This window comes from Mus musculus, chromosome 7 (genome assembly GCF_000001635.26).
Source record: "Mus musculus strain C57BL/6J chromosome 7, GRCm38.p6 C57BL/6J".
Taxonomy (NCBI): domain Eukaryota; kingdom Metazoa; phylum Chordata; class Mammalia; order Rodentia; family Muridae; genus Mus; species Mus musculus.
The window spans coordinates 27,471,031-27,490,891 of record NC_000073.6 but is presented as its reverse complement, the minus strand read 5'-3'; the positions used below and the strand labels follow the sequence as shown (position 1 = coordinate 27,490,891).

The 19,861-nt window shown below is 49.7% G+C and overlaps 2 protein-coding genes and 1 long non-coding RNA gene across 6 annotated transcripts; 1 reads left to right on the top strand and 2 right to left on the bottom strand.

The window, feature by feature from the left end:
• Positions 1–575: 575 nt before the first annotated feature.
• Sertad1 (SERTA domain containing 1) lies at positions 576–3,939 on the bottom strand. Of its 2 annotated transcripts, none has more exons than XM_006540217.4 (2): positions 3,407–3,512; positions 576–1,639 (listed from the first exon to the last, which is right to left on the bottom strand). In XM_006540217.4, exon 2 carries the CDS (start codon positions 1,634–1,636, stop codon positions 926–928), a length of 711 nt encoding a protein of 236 aa, XP_006540280.1. In that variant the 5' UTR covers positions 1,637–1,639; positions 3,407–3,512; the 3' UTR covers positions 576–925. The 2 variants fall into 2 exon arrangements, with proteins under 2 accessions (XP_006540280.1, NP_061290.1); NM_018820.4 differs by lacking the exon at positions 3,407–3,512 and adding an exon at positions 3,814–3,939 and having other exon boundaries at positions 578–1,639.
• Gm38972 lies at positions 3,932–10,371 on the top strand. Of its 3 annotated transcripts, XR_881906.2 has the most exons (5): positions 3,932–4,167; positions 6,477–6,599; positions 6,858–6,973; positions 8,607–8,842; positions 9,636–10,371. It is a non-coding gene; the product is annotated as a predicted gene, 38972 (long non-coding RNA). The 3 variants fall into 3 exon arrangements; XR_881905.2 differs by lacking the exon at positions 6,477–6,599; XR_881904.1 differs by lacking the exons at positions 3,932–4,167; positions 6,477–6,599 and having other exon boundaries at positions 6,609–6,973.
• A 3,156-nt stretch (positions 10,372–13,527) lies between these two features.
• Sertad3 (SERTA domain containing 3) lies at positions 13,528–17,052 on the bottom strand. The gene is made up of 2 exons (NM_133210.2): positions 17,021–17,052; positions 13,528–14,752 (listed from the first exon to the last, which is right to left on the bottom strand). The coding sequence occupies exon 2, from the start codon at positions 14,747–14,749 to the stop codon at positions 14,156–14,158; it is 594 nt and encodes a 197-aa protein (NP_573473.1). The 5' UTR covers positions 14,750–14,752; positions 17,021–17,052; the 3' UTR covers positions 13,528–14,155.
• Between the last annotated feature and the right edge of the window lie 2,809 nt (positions 17,053–19,861).

Genomic DNA, 19,861 nt, shown 5'->3' with positions numbered 1-19,861 from the left:
CCCCTGGGGAGGCCCAGGAGTGGCCCTCTCGTGTCACAGTCCCCAGATTCTGGACCCATCCTGCCCTTTGGGTGGCAGTCATTCCCCCCCCCCCCCAACCCCGCCCCAGCTCCTCCCTCCCTGCCCTCCCCACCATCCTTCCGCTCTCGGGGCCCTGCCCTGCCCTGCCCCCACGGCCGCCAGGAAGGACGCAGCCTGGGTCCCGTGCCAGGGCTGTGAGTGTGCGGCCCCTCCCAGCCAGGCCAGGAATGCAGCTGGACCGCGGGGGCGGCCGCAGACACCCGGCTCCGGCCAGGCCCAATGCTCCGCTCAGGCAGGCAGGTGGCCCCGGCTTGCCCGGACCTGGATAGCTTCTAGATGGAAAGCCAGCTGCCTGCCCCTGAAGGTCCTGCCTTCTCTCCACTAAACTTAGTGGTTTTATTTTGAGAGACCTCCTGAAAGCTCCCACCCTTTGCTCAAAGATATCTCATACCGGGAGTGCAATTTATTCCACTATAACCGTGGGAGTGTCACGGGATTACAAGTTTGATGTTATTTTATCCTTGATCGGCACAGATGCAAAGAAGCACACACACTTGGTATTTCCCAAAGCTGGTTTTAATTTCAAAAAATTATGAGGTCTCTTCCCACACTGGGGATAATGGGATGGGATAGCCCAAACTATTATCCCAGTTCAACCCCAGCCTGGCCCAAACACCATTACTGTCACTGGGCCCTGTCATTTCACCACTCGGGGCTCATTTCCAACTCCTTCACTGGTCAAGACAGGTGGATGGATGTGAAGTTCCCAGGACTCAGTACAGTCTCTCCAAAGTGACCCTGGCTCTCCTCTGTGAGGGGACGCCACCTGTGTCGTGTCAAAGTGGGTTGGTGTCACCACCAGGCTCAACTCAGATCCAAGTCAATTCTCCCTGGGTCCTAAGGGTCAGCGCCCAGGCCCTGGTGGCCTTTCCAGTGCCTGTGTGCCTACTAGTACATCCATGAGGTAGTCCAACTCCGCCTCATCCAACTCTGGAGGCTCCTCCTTGGCTGGGCCATTCTCAGGGCCGGGCTTGAGACCCTCAGAGGCTGGTAACCAAAGTTCACTGTCGTACATGGAGGTATCGATGTCCTCAAACAGGCCCTCCAGTCCATCGTCCAGCAGACAGCCAGTGGCTGGGCCTAGCAAGTCCAAGGCACCCAGGTTGGGTGAGATCCCCCCGATGGAGCGGCCTGGAGGCCCCTCATCTGCTTGGGGTTGGGGGGCCTGGTTCAGGTCCTCAATGTGGTTGAGATCTTCCAGGAGGCTGGCCATGGAGGCTGAGAGGCCAGCATCTGAGCTAGCCAGAAGGCTGTCTGCCACAGAAGGGGCTGGGGGCTGGATGGGCTCAGGCGGCAGGACAGGTGCGGGTTCCATGGACGCCTGGATGCGCCTCAGTGTGTTCACCACAAGCACCAGGTGCCGGAGGTCCGGCTCGCTCTGCCGCAGGCTGTGGTGGAGCTTGACCACTGAGAGGTCAAAGAGGGAGCTAGAAGCCACCGTCGGCGGGGTCTGCGCCACTGCCGGGTGGCTCGGATCCAACCAGCACGAGTCCACGGAGAGGGCTTCCATCGTCTCCTCCTCCTCCCGCTTGCGCTTCAGACCTTTGCTCAGCATCCTCTGCAGGGAGGAAGGAGCCATTCAGTTATGGGAAGCCAATACTCAGTTCACACCCAGCTCTGACAACTGCTGTCTGTGGGATCCTGACCAGTCGATTAACCTCCAGGTCTAGGTTTTCTAAGCAAATTCTTATTTGTTTCTAACGGGACAGGGTCCCGTGTAACTCAGGCTGACCTGCCCCCAAACGTGCTATGTAGGCAGCTTCTGCTCTTCCCTTCTTCCCCTTCCCAGCGCTGGGATTACAGGTGTGTGCCACCATACTTGGTGTATTTGATGCTGGGGATGGAACTTCCTGGGCCTCCTGCATGTAAGGCAAACATTCTACCAACTGAGTTATATTCTCAGCGTCCTCAGTGAGCTTCTGAGATACAGACAGCATTCTGTTATAAGTTGCTACTACAGATTAGATTAAAGGAACAAAAAGCCCTTGCAACATGGTCATTAGTACTTGAAATTTTACTTTTATTTTACATTTTTGTGTTTGTGTGTGTGCGCGCATGAGCGTGCAGATGTCCAAAGAAGCCAGCTGCTGGAATCCCTGGAGCTGATTTTAAAGTAACTGTACGCCATCAGATGTGAGTACTGGGAACTGAAATCAGGTCCTTTGTAGGAACAGCAAGCTCTAAAACCACATCACTAGTTCTTATTTATAAGCACTCTTTGGTTTTGCTCTTTTGAGACAGGGCCCCACACTGTAGTCCGGGCTGACCAGCCATTCCAGGCAATCCTCCTGTCTCAGTCTCCCAAGGGGTTAGGATTACAGGTGTGTTCCATTCCTTGATTACAAATACAGCCATCTTACACAGTTCAATACAGAGTATCTGCTATGCATGGAACTCTATGGTCAAATGTACAGAAAGTGGTAGGAAGATGCCATCCTGGGAGGTAGTCAAGGCAGGTTTTTCTAAGAAAGATAAGTACATTGAAGCTGAGTCCTGCTGTTTGCACTGTAGGCTATGGAGAAGCAGGGCCAGGCTTTCCTGAAAGAGCCAAAGGAAGACAGAGAGAGGTAAACCTGAACTGGGGAGTTTAAAAAAAAAAAAAAAAAGAAGGCCACCACACACTAGGAGCAGGCGCAGAGAGTGTGACACAGTAGGAGTCCCGGTGGGGGTGGGGAGCAAGCAGGAGGAGGCGCGGGCAGGAATAGGAGGCTTGGATTTTCAGAGTGTCAGGACAGAGTCATGGAGGGTAGGGTCTAGGCAGGAAGATGAATGGTGACGTTAGTTGGCAAGGTCTCTAGAGGATCCCCGGTAGCTGCTGCCTGGGGAAAGATCGGTGGCGGGGCAGCATCATGTGTGTGTGTGTGTGTGTGTGTGTGTGTGTGTGTGTGTGTGTGTGTAGGTTTGGAGATAGAAGTGGGCCTGAACTGCCTGCCTTCCGACTGCTGTACTCACTGGGATGCTGGCCGCTTGGGTTTAAAGCCTAAGCTGTTAGTAGTCACTCAAGGAAGTAAGGGTCCCGAACTTATTGAGGAAAGAGAGAGACAAGGGAAACCCTGAAGGGCCGCGGGAGTAAGTCATTGACAGAAGTTTGAAAATCGGTACTTTCTTCCAAGAGGACTAGAGTTTGAAGCCCCTAGCCTAATCTAACGGGGGCATAAAGGCCGCAGGGTCTCAGTCCCGGGGACGCTGCCTAGACCTAGCAAGACACTAAAAATCCAGTCTTTGCCCTTTTCGCTGAAGACCCGGGAGCCGGGAACCGCAGGAATTCAGCCCCCACCCCGACTCCGCCCCCCCGAGTCCCGGCGCCCCCTAGCGGTACTCCAACCTGGGCTCCCCCGGGGACTCCGGCCCCAGTGACCCCGGGATCCTTTAGATTCCCCAGGGTACCGCCTGTCCCTCCCGGGCCACAGCGAGCCGCGACCCCCGCGGGCCGCTCAGTGAGCCCGGCCTTCCCTCGCTTCCGGAAGGCAGCGGAGGCGGCTCCTCCCGGAGCGGCGGCGGCGGGGGCGGGTGAGTCACGCAGCCGGAGCCAGGGAGCCGGCGCCTCCGCCCCCTTCTCGGGCTCCGACGTGATTCACCCAGCCCGGCCCGGGCGGGCGACACATACAGGCCCTGGGCGCTCGATCCCGGTCAGCCCCGGCCACCATCTACCTAGCTGAGGTATCGAACACCCTAAAGAACCCGGCCCCCCGTACCCCCGTCTTTCCCCACCAGGCCCCTTCATTTACATACACAGATCACTCGCGGCCAATCAGAACGAAGAGGGAGCCACACGCAGCCAATCAGGAAGCGGCTGCCGTAGCATCGCTAGCTTGTTCTGCTCCAGCAACCGACACCTGGGACGGTAGGCGCAGTTCTGACTCCGGCGCACGACTCCAGACACTCGACTATCCCTAGTTCCCGCCCACTCGCGTGGCAGCCCCGCCCTGCAGCTCAGGGATCGGCTCTCGTTGGTGGTGGTGGGCGGAGCCTGAGCGGGGCCGTTCCAGAAGGAGGGGGGAGGTTGTCCCTAAAGCGCATGCCCAGGAGGACTGCCTGAGCGAAGGGACAGCTCTGGTAGCGATTTCCCTTGTGGGGCGATGACAGGTAGGGGTTTTGTACTTTAAAAAGTACAGGCCTGTCACTTCATGTGTTATTTTAGAAAACTGTATGACTTCTGGAAGAGGACCTACTTCTTGAGAGTTACAAAATTAACAGTTTTCTCAGTAGGGCTTAGGATACTGGACTCAATACAGTGAGACAACTGGATTCTACTATGATTAAAGACGGGAGTAAGGGGGGGACGGAACGACACCAGAGTCACGTCCTGGGCATCAGTTCCGGAGGAGCTGTGTGACTTTGGGCAGCAGTTTAAGTCCCTGAAAATAATTTCCTGCGGGGCGTGGTTGTTCACACCCATAACCCCAGTATGGGAAAACTAAAGTATGGGGGATTGCTTTGAGTTTGCAGCCGGACTACTTAGTGGATTTGAATCCAGCCTGGACCTCAGAGTGAGATCCTGTCTTAAAACAAAACAAAACAAAACAAAACAAACTAGCAAAAAAAACCGACGAACTTTTTTTTTTTTTTTTTTTTTTTTTTGCGACAGTTTCACTAACTTGCCCAAGTTAGCCTGGGAAACAGAGCAACCAACCCTCCTCAGCCTGTCAGTGACTGGAACCAGAGACTTATGCCACACCTAATATTCTTTTTTTTTTTTTTTTTGGTTGTTTGGTTAGTTGGGTTTTAGTTTAGTTTTTGTGTATGTTTTTGTTTGTCTCTTTGTCTTGGTTTTGGGTTTTCGTTTATTTTGAGACAGGGTTTTTCTGGGCAACAGCCATGATTGTCCTGTAACTCAATCTATAGACCAGGCGGCCTCTAACTCAGAGATTCACTAACCTCTGCCTCCTGAGAGCTGGGGTTAAAGGCCTGCGCTCCACACCTGGCCTTCAGCTATTCTTAAAATATGTTTGGAAAGGTACAGTTTAGTGAAAGAGTGCTTGCCTCACATTTCAGCATGTTAAACACCTGCACTTGGTTACAGCACTGAAAAATAAAATAAAGTAAAATAGCCTGATGATTTACTAAGAGTAGAACATTAAGGGCTGGAGAGGTGGCTCAGTGGCTAAGAGTACTTGTTGCTCTTGCAGAGGACCAGGCTCGGCTCCTGGTTCAGGTTCAGTTCAGCACCCACATGGCAGCTCATGACTGCCTATAACTGTAGTTTTAGAAGATCCAACACCCTATTCTGACTTTCTCAGTCACTCGATACACGTACTACATAAACAGCCAAACAAGCACAAACACAAATCCAAACAGTAGAATGCTGGGCTGAGGAGGTGGCTCAGTGGGTAAAGACACTGGTGCTGCTAAGTGACAAGCTGAGTTCTGTCTCCAGGGCTACAGAGAAACCATGTGTGGAGAAACAAACAAACAAACAGTCAATCAACAAAGAGCTAGTCTGTGAAGCTGGAGAGGTGGTTAAACTGTTAAGACTACTGTCTGGTCTTCCAGAAGACATGGGTTTGATTCCTAGCACCTACATAGGAGTCCCAACAATATAATTCCAGATGCCCTATTCTGGCTTTTGTGGGTTCCAGGCACATATGTGGTACATAGGCAGACATGTAGGTAAAACACCTATGTATACAAAGTAAGATAAATCTTCATGTGGTTGCTGGGATTTGAACTCTGGACCTTCGGAAGAGCAGTCGGGTGCTCTCACCCACTGAGCCATCTCACCAGCCCCCTAAGATAAATCTTTTAGAAGATCTATTATGTAACCAATAAAGGTTCAAGCACTATCTTCTATTTAACTTTTTTTTTTTTTTTTCTGAGGCAGGGTTTCTCTGTGGAGCCCTGGCTGTCCTGGAACTCACTCTGTAGACCAGGCTGGCCTCGAACTCAGAAATCCGCTTGCCTCTGCCTCCCAAATGCTGGGATTAAAGGTGTGAGCCACCACTGCCTGGCTCTATTTAACTATTTTTATTTTATGTGCATTGGTGTTTTGCCTGCATGTATGTCTATCTATGTGAGGGTTAAGGACAGGTGTGAACTGAACCCAGATCTTCTGGGAGAGCAGTCAGTGCTCCTAACCAGTAAGCCTTCTCTTCAATCCTTAAGCCTTATCTTTCTTTAGAAAACAAACTAAACTGGGTGTGGTGGCGAATACCTTTAAACCCAGCATTTGGGAAGCAGGGATATGCAGATTTCTGTGAGTTCAAGGACAGCCTGGTCTTCAGAGTTAGTTGCAGTACAACACAGAGAAACTCTGTCTTAAAAATAAATAAATGAAATAAAAATAAAAAAAGAGAATAGTAGTTGCTTGTTGGCCTTTGGTTTAATGTGAAAAGAGGATAACAATTCTAATTGGAGTCGGGATCCTGGTAGGTAAAGGCACATAATTCTCTCCACAGTCTATTCTATGGCCTGACCAATAACAGAGGCTTAGGAAGAGCTCAGCACTCAGCATGGTGGCTGTCATGACTCCTGTCATCCCAGCATGTACAAGGCAGAGGCAAGAGAATCGGGAGTTCAAGGTTAGCGTGTGCTTTATAGCAGCACAAAGGTGTTTTTAATTAATAGTAATAAAAATAATAAAATATTTAAAAAACACAGCTGAGAGTCTGCTCACAGTTCAAGTGGCTCACTACAGACCACATACTGAACAGCTAGTGGGACCTGTGGAGATCTGAACATACTTAGCCCAGGGAGTGGCATGATTAGGAGATGTGGCCTTGTGGGAGGAAGTGTGTCACTATGGGGGTGGGCTTTGAGGCCCTTCTCTTGTTACCTAGAAGACAGGCTGCCTTTGTGTCAAGATGTAGAACTCTCAGCTCCTTCTCTAGCACTATGCCTGCCTGGATGCTGCCCTGTTCTCACCTCGATGATCCTGGACTGAACCACTGAACGGGTAAGCCAGCCCCAAGCAAATGTCCTTTATAAGAGTTGCCTCGGGGGCTGGCGAGATGGCTCAGAGGTTAAGAGCGCCGACTGCTCTTCCGAAGTTCCCGAGTTCAAATCCCAGCAACCACATGGTGGCTCACAACCATCAGTAACGAAATCTGATGCCTTCTTCTGGAGTATCTGAGGACAGCTACAGTGTACTTGCATATAATAAGTAAATAAATCTTTAAAAAAAAAAAAGAGTTGCCTCGGGCCGGGTGGTGGTGGCACACGCCTTTAATCCCAGCACTCAGGAGGCAGAGGCAGGCGGATTTCTGAGTTCAAGGCCAGCCTGGTCTACAAAGTGAGTTCCAGGACAGCCAGGGCTATACAGAGAAACCCTGTCTCGAAAAACCAGAAAAAAAAAAAAAAAAGAGTTGCCTCGGTCATGATGTCTCTTCACAGCAATGGAAACCCTAACTAAAGACAGGAGCCACCTATTTAATATACATCTATTGACTATGTCTTATGGATGGACTGTATACAACAAACATAACAACCGGTATAGGCTACATGGTCTTGTATTTCTTGGGTCAGGGGGAAAGGGCAAAGTCAAAATGGAAACTTAGCTAGGTTGACTTACCACCCAGGAAGCTAAGGCACAGTTTAAAGTAAGCTCAAACTAGACAACTAGACTCTGTTTAAAACAAACAAACAAACAAACAAGATTAATAGTGGCACATGCCTTTAATTCCAGCACTCAGAAGGCAGAGGTAGGAGGATGTCTGTGAGTTTGAGGCCAGCCTGGTCTACAAAGCTAGCTAGTTCCAGGACAGCCAGGGCTATACAGAAAAACCCTATCTCAAAAAAAAAAAAAGAAAACAACAACAACAACAAAAAACCAAAAAAAAAAAAAAAAATCGACCAAACAAACTAAAGTAACGTAGTACTAGAGAGATGGCTTAGTCATTAGTCTGGTCTCATAACCAAACATCACAGTCTAAAATAAACCAAGTGTGGAGAACTCCAGTAGTCCCAGCACTGTGGAGACTGGCGGTGCAGGAGTTCAAAGCTGGCTTCAGATACACAGTGATGTTTTTAAAGCCCCTCCCCCCATAAACAAACAATAAAAGGTATGCAACTAGGAGAAGGGAATCGGGATGCCTCACGTAATGACACTTGATGGTTTGCTTGATAAAGGGTCTCTGAAGCCCAGGCTGGCCTAAAACTGTGTTGTTGAGAATCACCTTTAAGCTCTGACCCCCCTGCATTTAGCTCTCTAGTGCTAGGATCTCAGACTAAGATGGTGGTTCTAATGCTGCGACCCTTTGATACAGTAGTTCATGTTGTGGCGACCCCCAGTCATAAAAATTTCTCTCTTATATTGGTTTGGTTTATGTTTGTTCGGTTGGTTTGATCTGGTCTGGTTTGGTATTTCAAGACAGGGTTTCTCTGTGTAGCCCTGACTTTCCTGGAACTCACTCTGTAGACGAGGGTGGCTTTGAATTCAGAGATCCACCTGCCTCTGCCTCCAGAGCAAGCCTTGAGATTAAAGAGCCAACACTGCCCTACCCATAAAATTATTTTTGTTTTACTTCATAACTGGAATTTTGCTGCTGTTGTGAATCATGATGTAAATATCTGTTTTCTGATGGTTTTAGGTGAGCCCCTTATGAAAGGGTCGTTTGACCCACAGACTAAGAAGTGATATTTAAGCAGAGACTTGTCAGCAAAGTGAGAGAGGAAGACAGCTGAAGGAAGAATTCGAGATACAAGTTTTAAACCTTTGTCCACATTCAACAAAGTAAGGTGACAAGACCCTTGAAGAGAAAGAAAGAAAGAGAGAAAAGAAAGGAAAAGAAAAGAATTTCTGCCTCTGATAAGCAACTTGATCAGGGTGAGATGTCAGAGTCCTAGGGAGAGGGGGCCTGTCTCCTTAGTGGTCTGTGGGAGGTGACTCTGGGGCAGGGACTTATCTTGAGAGAGAGAGAGAGAGAGACTGAGAGAGAGAGTCAGAGAGAGAGAGACACTGAAAGAGAGAGAGAGACTGGGCCTTGAAAAATGAAACTAGAGGCTAAGCCACCGGGCTTGGCAGGCAAGAGAAACGAGGAAACCTCGCCAGCTGAGGAGGGAGGGAGGCAGAGAGGGAGGGAAGGAGGATGGTCTAGGGGAGCGTCCCGCCCCTAGCCAGCCACCCCACCCGGCCCCTGGGGAGGGAGGAGGCGCCAGGCGGGCTGCAGGCCTCCGCTGCTGCCTCCCAGGTCTCCTGCCCGCTGGCCAGCACGTTCCGAGGGTGGGCAGGTGGGTGGGACTCAGCCTTAGGGCCACGCCCAGGGCCTCCGCGGCCCATCCCCCACTGTAGTCCCGTTGGGGAGGGCGGGTTGGGGAAAGGTGGACTCTGGCCTCTGGGGTTTGTCCCTCTGCAGGGCCAGCCTTTCCACTTCTGGGGCCAGTTCTTAATTAGGGAAGGAGCCGGGCAGCTCTGAGCCTCTGTATGTTCACCTGGAAATTGGGGGTGTTTCTTCGATTGGCTGGTTGCTACTATCAGGCTCCCCTCCTCATCTTCCTTCTTTCCCACCTCCTCCTGGAGGAGTTTGTTGGTTTTTGGTTCTCTGGTGTTTGTTTGTTTGTTTGTTTTGTTATTTATTTATTTATTTATTTTCTGAACATGTTCTGTATTTGTAACCCAGACTTACTGGCCATCCTCCTGCCGGTCTCCCAAGTGCTGGGATGGACAAGGTTGGTGCCACCATGCCCAGCTTCTCTCACTTGCTTTAGGGAAGTAAAAAGACTTCCAAGAAAAAGGTGAGTCAGATCTCATCGCCTTTGCTGAACGCCCTCCCAGAGTCTTCCCTCCTTCCTTAGCTGGAAACATAGCTCAAGTCTTCCCAGTCCGAGAGCCTCTTTCCCCTCCATGGAGGCACCCACCCTCTCTCTATCCCTGCTCCTGGGCTTCAGGCCCCTTGCTCATGCTGCAGCAGCAACACTGAGCTGTGCTGGCTGGCAAATATTCTGTGCACGCTCTGACTTCAGGGCCTTTTGCAGGGATTATTTCCCCACCTCCTTCAGGCTCACCTCCTTCAGGACTTTATCCAAATGTCACCCTGTCCATGAGCCTATCTTCCGCCCTCTCCTCTAAATAGGGTCCCCGACTCCTCCCCAAACACTGTCTCTTCCCTTCTAGAGCTCATGATCTTCCTGCTTCAGTTTCTAATACGCTTGACTGAAAGGCATACACCTTCACCCCAGCTCCAACCATTCAGATCTGGAAGTGGTCCAGAGGTGGTGTGCAGTGATTCCCTGGGGTAAGGGTGTATGTCCAAAGAGGGGAGAGGGAGGCATGGCCATTACTAAGCCTAGTGTTCTTCTATTTTTTTAAAGTCTCTTTTATTTTATTTTATTTTATTTATATGAATACACTGTAGCTGTCCTCAGACATTTCAGAAGAGGGCATTGGATCCCATTACATATGGTTGTGAGCCATCATGTGGTTGCTGGGAATTGAACTCAGGACCGTTGGAAGAGCAGTCGGTGCTCTTAACCACTGAGCCCTCCCTCCAGCCCCTTTGGAGTTCATTTTTATGTTAAGGGTTTTTACTCTTTGTGTATATGTTGCATTTGTGTTTATGTGCACAGGGTGTACAAACATTGTGTTCACATGCTTGTGGAAGTCGGGAGTCAGCGCAGGTATCTTCCTCTGTCACTCTCCAGGGCCTTTCAGTGAACCCAGAGCTCACTGAACCTGGCTAATCTGGCTAGCCAGCTTGCTTTGAGGGTCCCGCACCTCTAGCTCCTGCATGTTGGGAGAAGAGGCAGCTGGTATGCCATCCCAACTTTTTCTGTGGGTTCTGGAGATCCAAGTTCAGGTCTTTATGCTTGCATGACAAGTGTTTAACTTCCTGAGCCAGTTTCTCACCCCAGCAGTTTTTCAGCACCCACCAGTGTCTAGCACCAGAGTTGGTGAGAGTACAACTGGGCAAAGTCCCACACAGTCCCTCCTCTGAGAGTTTCTGGTAGTGTTGGAGGCTAACCATGAACAGGTAATAAATAATCTGGAGTTGCACAGGTGCTATTAAAAAAGTCAAACAACCTATTGTGTTGGCTCGTGCCTTTAATCCCAGCACTCAGAAGGCAGAGGCAGGTGGATCTGTGTGAGTGAGTTTGAGTCCAGCCTGGCCAATAGAATGAGTTCTGGGGCAGTCAAAGCTACATAGAGAGACCCATCTCAAAATGAAAGAAAGTGAAACGGGGCTGGAGCAACAGCTCAGTGGTTAAGAACAGGACTGTTCTTCCAGAGAACCAGGGTTCCATTTCTACACTCACATGGTGGCTCACAATCTGTCACTCAGATCCAAGGGGATCTGACGCCCTCTTCCAGCCTCCAAGAGTACCACAGTACCAGGGCACTAGGCATACATGTGGTACGCTGACATGCATGCAGGAAAAATACCCATACACACTCAAAGTAAAATAAAATAAAACATTTTGGGAGGAAAAGGCAAACAAGGCTAAAGTGTAGCTTAGTGGTAAAACCCTTGCTACGCATGTGCAAGGCTCTGGGTTCCAGACCTATTATTGCCACTACTATTACTAATAGCAACAACAACAACAATATCAATCAGGATGTAACAGGATAGTGGTACTCATGGGACATTGAGCCAGCAAAAGCAGGGAACTTTTGGTCTGGTGAAGCTAGGCGAGAAGTACCCTTTGGGAAGAAAGTTAACCTAGACAAAGGTCCTGGCGTAGAAATGAGCTTAAGGTTGGAGACCAACCCAAATATAGAGTTGAGTGAAGGAGAGTAGGGGCTGAAACTGAGGAAGTTGTAGAGTGTGAGACTGAATCAGACCCTTGTTTTTATTTTGAGTGGGAGTGGGAGAAGTTTCAAGAAGAGAAAGATGTTATTTAGTTAGCACCCTTTTTTGTTGTTGTCCAAGGACAGGACAGAATCTCTTGCTGTCCACCTGTACATATTGCAGGCTACCTTACGCATATGAGTACACTGTCGCTGTCTTCAGACACACCAGAAGAGGGCATCAGATCCCATTACAGATGGCTGTGAGCCAACATGTGGTGGCTGGGAATTGAACTCAGGACCTCTGGAAGAGCAGTCGGTGCCTTTAGCCACTGAGCTATTTGTCCAGCCCAGGATACAGACTTTTTAAGTCACTTTCCTGTAGTGTCCTTATCTCTCTTTGGGTTAGTCTTACTTTCAGATGACCTGTGCACTTTCTTAGATACAAGGCCACGCCCCCACCTCACTCAAAGGCGACGACTTCTGTTGGAAAGCCAAGAAACCACAAACAGAAATCCCCATCTTTGCCATGAAACCCTTCCAGAAAAGTCCCTAATGCAGGGTACGTTCACTTGGCATGGGCAGGGCATTGATGTGTGACACTCCTTCCCTGGCCTTCCTTTTTCTTACCCTCACTCTCCACAGCCTTGCTTTGCCCCTCTCAAGCCAGATGTGAATTCCTGAATCCAAACTTCATGTGGCTTTCAAGAACAGCATTTTAGAGATTTATGTTCACAGGTCCTAGAGGGTCTTTGGGCCTTTTGCTTCCCTTTAGGGCTTCAAGAGCACATTCCAAAATAAAAGATTGACTTTTCAGTTCCTAAGAGCCCCAGGCTTTGACACATGCTCCACGCGCACACCCACGCACATGACTGGGTTTCAGTCCACTGGAGAGGATCGTAAACACTGTGGGTAAACAGGGCTCTGACTGAGGCCCCAGCACTGTAGCAGAGCACCTGTGTGAGCTCTAGTGAGGGGACGAGAGCACTGCTCACCTGAAGGGTATTTGCCTAAAGTTCACTTGTAGGGAATGGCTCGGCAGTATGGTGTCTGACATGGCTGTCCACTAGCCATGGACTGGCTAGTATTCAAACGGAGAACTAGCTGCAGGGGCCAGCAAAGAGTGAATCTTACTCCTATTGTTCCTTTCCTCTCTGTCTCTAAACTTCAGGCTTCAAAACGCTATTGTAGCAAGGTGTTGGTGTGCATCATTTGGGAGGCAGAGGCAATTGGATCTCAGTGAGTTTAAGGACAGTTGGTACTACACTGTGAGACCGTTTCAAACAAAACAAACAGTTGTTTTTGCAGATGGGGTTCAACCCCAGGACATATACTAAGCAAGACTTCAACTATGTACTCTAAGCCCTTAAATTTGAGATTTCCCCTATGCAAATGTAGAATTTGACACAGTATATGTTTCTTTCTAATCCTGAGGATTAAAGGGTTTAATTTGCATAAAGTGGTTCTGACAGTATCCTTAAGCAACCAGCAACTGTTACACTTTATACAATATTACACTTGCTCTACTTTTGTTTGTTTTTGTGTTTTTGAGACAGGGTTTCTCTGTGCAGTCCTGGCTGTCCTGGAACTCACTCTGTAGACCAGGCTGGCCTGGAACTCAGAAATCCAACTGCCTCTGCCTCCCAAGTGCCTGGATTAAAGGCATGCGCCACCACCGCCCGGCTGCTCTACTTTTGTTAAGGAAAGGATGTTAAGTATTGGAGAAACTTAGCAGGCTCTTCCCCAGATCACCCCAGAGATGTTTACAGATTTAATTACAATTCCAATATTTCCAAAATGCTTTTATTAGAAAAAAACAAAAACAAAAAAACAAGAACAACAACAACAACAACAAATTTCACTCAAAAAATCCCCCCAAACCAACCAACCAACCAACCAACCAACAAACATACGCCTCTGCAAACCCTACCTCCTCTTTCCTCTTAAGTAGCACAGCATGGAGCTGGTAGACTTCTGCCCTATTGCACATGGTCCGGCCTGGTTATGAATCAGGAGGCTGCTGGTACTGGGGTCCTGCCAAGAGGTTGAGTCTGTCCGGAGACCAGCCCCTCCATCACCCCTTGACAGGTCCAGTTTTATCTTCCCTGAGACCCTAGTGGTCATAAGGACAGTGGGAACTGGAGGCAGAAGAAATGTGTAAGCGAGGAATCTAGACTCCCTGAAATAGAGTCTCCTTAAGGCATTCGGAAGAGATAAATTAATTGAGGAAGACGCACCTTCACGGAAGGCTGTGGCAACCAGACACGCACACATGCAGGACAGTTTGTGGAATCCTGACATAGGAGGAAAGGAGGCCACACAGTCTCTGTCTAGCGCCTCCGCCACGCACACATACAAGAGTCCCATCTAAGGCCCAGCGCACTGAGGCTGACGCCCGGAAGAATCCCATCAGCTTTAGGATCCCAGGATGATTTCCATGATGTGGTCCAGTTCATTCCACTCCCAGGATCCTGGGCTACAGAAGAGGCTGTGCGGCGGCTCCGGGGGTGGAAGTGCAACGTCCTTTTCCACCGCAGATGTATCAATGTCCAGAAAGAAGTCATCCAGGCCAGAGTCTCCCAGGTACCTTGAGCTCAGAGCTTCTAAGAATACAGGATCAGCCTGGGACACGATCTCATTCTGGGGACTCGAGGAAGCTGCTGGATTCAGAGGCGGCTCCATCTCATCCATGGATGTATCTAGCTCCCTGAGGATGGAACCGATGGTGGTAGATAGGGAGAAATCTTCTTCACCTAGGAAGAGAGGTTCCGGGGGCAGGGCTGGTGCTGGAGCGAGGCGAATGGCAGCCTGGAGCTGCTGGAGTGTGTTGTGGATAAGGACGTGCCTGCGGAGGCTGGGTGCTCTGGGGCCCAGGCTGCGCTGGACTTTGTCCAGAGAGATTCGGAGCAGGGCTTGCTGGTAGCTCCGAAGAGCTGTTGGACTCCAGTCCCACTTCTCCTCTTCCTCCTCCTCTTCCAAATCAGAATGTTTCCTCTTTAAGCCTCCCATGTCCTGTGAAAAAAGAGTGGAGTCAGATACCTTGGGACCTTACTTCTTCAAGCAAGCCTGTGTAGCTATGGGAAGCTTTTGTGTGTGTGTGTGTGTGTGTGTGTATGTGTGTGTGTATCAGAACCTCCATTTAAAGTGCACAGAGAATCCCACAAGGCTAAGAATGGGTAAATTAATGCATGCAATGTGATTGAGAGAACAAGATGCAGATAGGATTGCTGGGACTGGTAAGTGAGTGTGAGGAGGGGTGCACAGGACACAGAGTGGGAGCAGGTAGTAGTGAGGGTGGAGAGACTCCTGTAGCTGTCACCTCCTCTGTATTAAGGAGGCAGTGAGTTCAGATGTTCAAGGTCACCCTCAGCTAGGCAGTGTCTCAAAAATAAAAGGAGCTGGAAAAATTGCTGAGTGGTTACGAGCACTGTCTGTTCTTCTAGAGGATCCAAGTTCGATCCCCAGAACCTGCATGGATGGCTCAGGACTGCCTAAAACTCCACTTTTAGAGGATCCATGGCTTCTTCTGGCCTCCTTTGCCACCAGGCACACAAGTAGTGCCCAGACAAGCATGCAGGCAAAACATCCATACACATAAAATTTAAAATAGGAAAATGAACAGAAAAAAAAATTGCAGATGGTGTCCTATGCCATTAATTTCAGCACCCATCCAGGAGGCAGAAGCAGGTAGAGTTTAATATGGTCAGACAAACCTGTCTCAGAAAAACAAAAAAGCCCTAAAACAAATCACCAAAACATCCGGGCATGGCTTGAGTATCACTTGTCTGTGGTAGGCACAACGTTGAATTTACATTATGGTAATCAATTTTAACATTTGGAAAGTGAAAATCCTAACTCTGGTCTCAATAGATCTTGTTATTGTTTTCCCACAATACTTTTTTCCTAACAGGTCACAGGACAAACAGGTATGGAGCACAGAGTAATGGACCAAACCCAAACTTGAGACAGGGTTTCTCTGTATTGCTCTGGAACTCCCTATGTGGATCAGGCTGTGTCTCGAACTCATATCGTACCGCCTCTTCCTCCCTGAAGGCTGGGATTAAATGTGTGTGAGACGAGGCTTAGCTGGGACGTGTGTGTTTAAATTCTTTTTTTTTTCTCCTTTTTTAACAAGAATATTTCTGTCCGTACCTGCTTCCTACAATTGAGTCTATGACCTCTCAAAAGAGAGGGAGTATTTCCCAAACTCCGACCCAAAGGAAAGCCAGCTAGAGCGAAACTAACCACAAACTGCACCCTCTAGCGACCAGTCCAACCCAATCATCTCTTTTTATAGGCACCACCCTTCCCTGGGTCGCTAGACCAGACCCAAGAACACCTCAATGTATCCTCAGGGCCTTCTGGGAACTGTGGACCCAAAGGCTCCAGGCAGAGCTTCGGCTGTCGCGTTGGAACTACAATCCCCAGAAGGCCCAGCACACCCAAGAGACTGGACACGCCCGCCCTCTCTGAGAGCATGCGTACGGGAGCTCCGGCTGGTGGGGGAAGGGAACCCGGACTTCAGCTGCCCAGCGGCCGCCGAGCCCCGCCCTCTACTGCCTTCGGGGCGGTGAATCCGAGCTCCACGCCCCGAGCGCCCCTCCCCCACCAGGCTTCAGTCAGAAACCTGTTTTCTCTGGGTCCCTATCACCCCAGGAAGTTCTGGATTCTTCCCCAAACTGTCCTCGGTGTGCAGAGGTCCAAATCCCATCACATCGCCCAAAGACGACAAATAACTCTCGGGTACATAGTTCCGCCGGCGAAACTGGATATCCCAATTCTGAGACCTCGTCCCAAATCTCCCCTCATTCGGCTCCACTTTCAAATGACTCTGGCTTTCCAAATACCCAGTCCGGCTCCGAGACCCAGTCAGTGAACTCTTCCCCGGCATTCCCTTCTCACGACGGCGTCTCAGAATCCAATACTCGGTTCCTCTAGTTCCCGGGTTCCTCTAAATGCTTCATATCCTAGCCTTAAAACGCTCACTTTGTCCAGAACACCGTGGAACTCCAAACTCAGCCTATTCTTCGAGACTCAAACTGTCCTACACTCTCCTCCAAAGTTCTTTCTCCGTTTTCCTGGCTTCTCCAAACTCCAACTCCTGAGTAATCCTGCTCCCCCTTCGGTGCTGATGCTGGAATTCAGCCTTCCACCCTCCAATGTCCATCAATCACACCAATCTGCTCTCCACTCGGGATACCCCGCTTCCGCCTACCGTGGGGGCGCGCCCCCGTCCTCCTCTAACTCCAGGGAAATCTCACACAGGCGGCCACTCCTCACCTCGGCTGCCAGGGTCGCCACGACTACCTCCGACAAGCCTGCAGGGTTGGGTTCCACCAGTGCTGGGTAGAAGTCCGGCTCACTTTCCCCGGGCCTCTGGGTCTGGCTGGGGGCCACTCGGCTCCTCCCCGGAGGCCAGTCGCAAGCCAGGATTGGTTGGAATCCTGCCCGCCGCGGGGCGCCATTGGCTAAGAGGAGCCACGGATGCTAGGCCCCGTCCATCACTGGGCCGGGTCCGGTTTAGGTTGGCTACTGGTCAGGGGGCGGAGCGGAGTCTCCACGGTGGAGTCTGGTAACGCCGTCAGAACTGCTACTTTGGACCCAGCTGTGTTTCTCACTCCTCTGTTTCACTGCAGACCCCTTATACCAGACCCCACTGAAGAGTGACACCGGGTGACACCATTCTCCCCTCCCTGCGGTTTTGCAGGCTTGGGGCAGATGGTGGAGGCCACGCCCCCCGGAGTTCCGAAGGCTGGGTCAAACCGGAGGGCGGGGGGGGGGATGACGCACTAGACAGCAGCCAATAGCATGATGCGGCTTGCGTTGCCTGAACGACCGCAGCCCCGCCCCTTAGCTGGCGGAGCTCTGCTTCCCCACCCCCAACCCGTCTTGTAGGAGGAGTCTATGCTTAACCTAGAGGGGTCTGCTGCTTGTTTGGGGGAACCTCCTGGATCCCAGGCAACGCTTTCGTTTTCCGCATTTGTCTGCCTGTTGCTGTTTACTCTTAAAGACTGCTCACAACTCTGGGAACAAACTCAAACTTATTATTATTATTATTATTTTTAGTTTTGGGGATTTAACATTTGAGCATTTTGAACAAACACCGTAGAACTGAGCTAAGATTTAAAATTTTGTGTGTGTGTGTGTGTGTGTGTTTAATTTTGTGATATGGTTTCGTAGTGAAGGGTTAGCTTGCTCTTCACTATTTGGTCTCTGGTACCCTCCTTCCTGTTTTCTAGGACTCACTTTCGGATTCTTTTTGTTTTAGGCAGTCTCGTGAAGCAGGACTCCAGTGTAGACAAGGGCCTTGAAATTCTAATCATGCTTGGCTTCCATATTGCTAGTCCTGGAGCTGCAGGTGTGTCCCTAAAGAAAATTCCTTTTGCTTAGTTTTTGTGGTGTTGGGCACGGAACACCGAGGTGGTGCTAGCCAAAGTACTCTTATCACTGAGCTACATCCCCAGCCACTTTTTTGTTTGTTTTCTGAGACAGCGTTTTGCTGTGTAGCCTAAGCTATTCTGGAATCTTTCATCTTCCTGCTTCGTTTTTCTAGTGCTAGGATTTAGGCATTACCAGCTTGTCTAGCTTGCTTTCAGTTTTTCTAAGATGGCTTCCAATATCTCCTAAGAAATAAACACAGGGCTTTTCTCCCTTACCTTATTGCAAGGGTCCAATTCAAGGCACACTCTCAGCAGTGAGACAGCCAGACTCTCAAATGTTCTTCAGATGTTCTTGGTTTTGCTTTGTTTAGTTGTTTGTTTTTAATGCCTTTTTTTCTTTTCTTTTCTTTTCTTTTTTTTTTTTTTGAGACAGTTTCTTTGTGTAACTCTGGTTGTCCTGGAACTTACTCTCTAGACCAGGCTGGCCTTTGTCCCACAAATGTTGGGATTAAAGGCGCGGAGCCACCATTCTCTTGGTTTTGCTTTTTTTTTTTTTTTTTAATTTATTTTACACGTGTGAGTGTTTTGCCTGTATGTATGTATGTATGTATGTATGTATGTATGTGCACCATATACATACCTGGTGTCTACAAAAGTCAGAGGCATCAGATCTCCCGGGAGAGTTACTGACAGTTGTGAGCCACCACGTAGGTGCTGTGAATCAAACCTGGGTCCTCACTGAACCCTCTCTCCAACTCTTTGTTTTGCTTTCAAGTTGAGGTCTCATGTAGCCCAGGTTGGCCAGGAACTTATTTATTTAAAAAAATAGAACGTATTTATTTTGGGTTTATGTGTACCGTGACATGCATGTTGAGGTCAGGTGACAATTTGAGAGAGTCCTTCCAGCCCATGGGAGGCAGGGATGCAACATCAGGCCTGATGGCAAAGCACCTTTATTCACTTACTACCCCCACAGCCCTGGACCGCGATATGCATAGGTAGGCGATCTTAGACTCCGGAGCCTCCTGACCACAGTTGGTCCATGCCATCCCGGATTCAGACCCAGGAAAAACAGCTTAGGTTCGTATTTAACATACCAAGGTGGACCTGGCCTCCAGGTTCTCCCAGCATCCCTCAGTGCCTACCTGGCCTACCCTGCCCTTTACCCTGAACTTTCTGGACCAGGGGCTGGGTTTCCCCTCCCCCAGAGGCTCATCCTTATATAATCCAGACTTTTGTGCTCTGTGTTCTCTCTCTCTCTCTCTCTCTCTCTCTCTCTCTCTCTCTCTCTCTCCCTCCTTCCCTCCCTCCCTTCCTCTGTTCTCTATCTTTCCCTCCCTCTCCTCCTTCCCTCCCCACTTCTCATCAGTCTTCCTTTCCGTGGTGACTTCTCTGGCCTCCTTCTTTGGGACCATGCACCTGCCCAAGAGCAGCTTCCCACGAAACCTGCCTTTATATACTCTAATCTGGCTTGAATTGGCTCATTTCCCTGGGAGAGAATAATTTACCAGTTATTGTTCTTTAATGTTTTAGGTTTATTTAATTCTGTGTATATGAATGTGTCTGTACCACCCGCATGCAGTGCCTGCAGAGGGCACGGGTTAGATGCCCTCTCTGAATTACAGTCAATCCCCTGCAGAGGGCACGGGTTAGATGCCCTCTCTGAATTACAGTCAATCCCCTGCAGAGGGCACGGGTTAGATGCCCTCTCTGAATTACAGTCAATCCCTAACCCTCTACC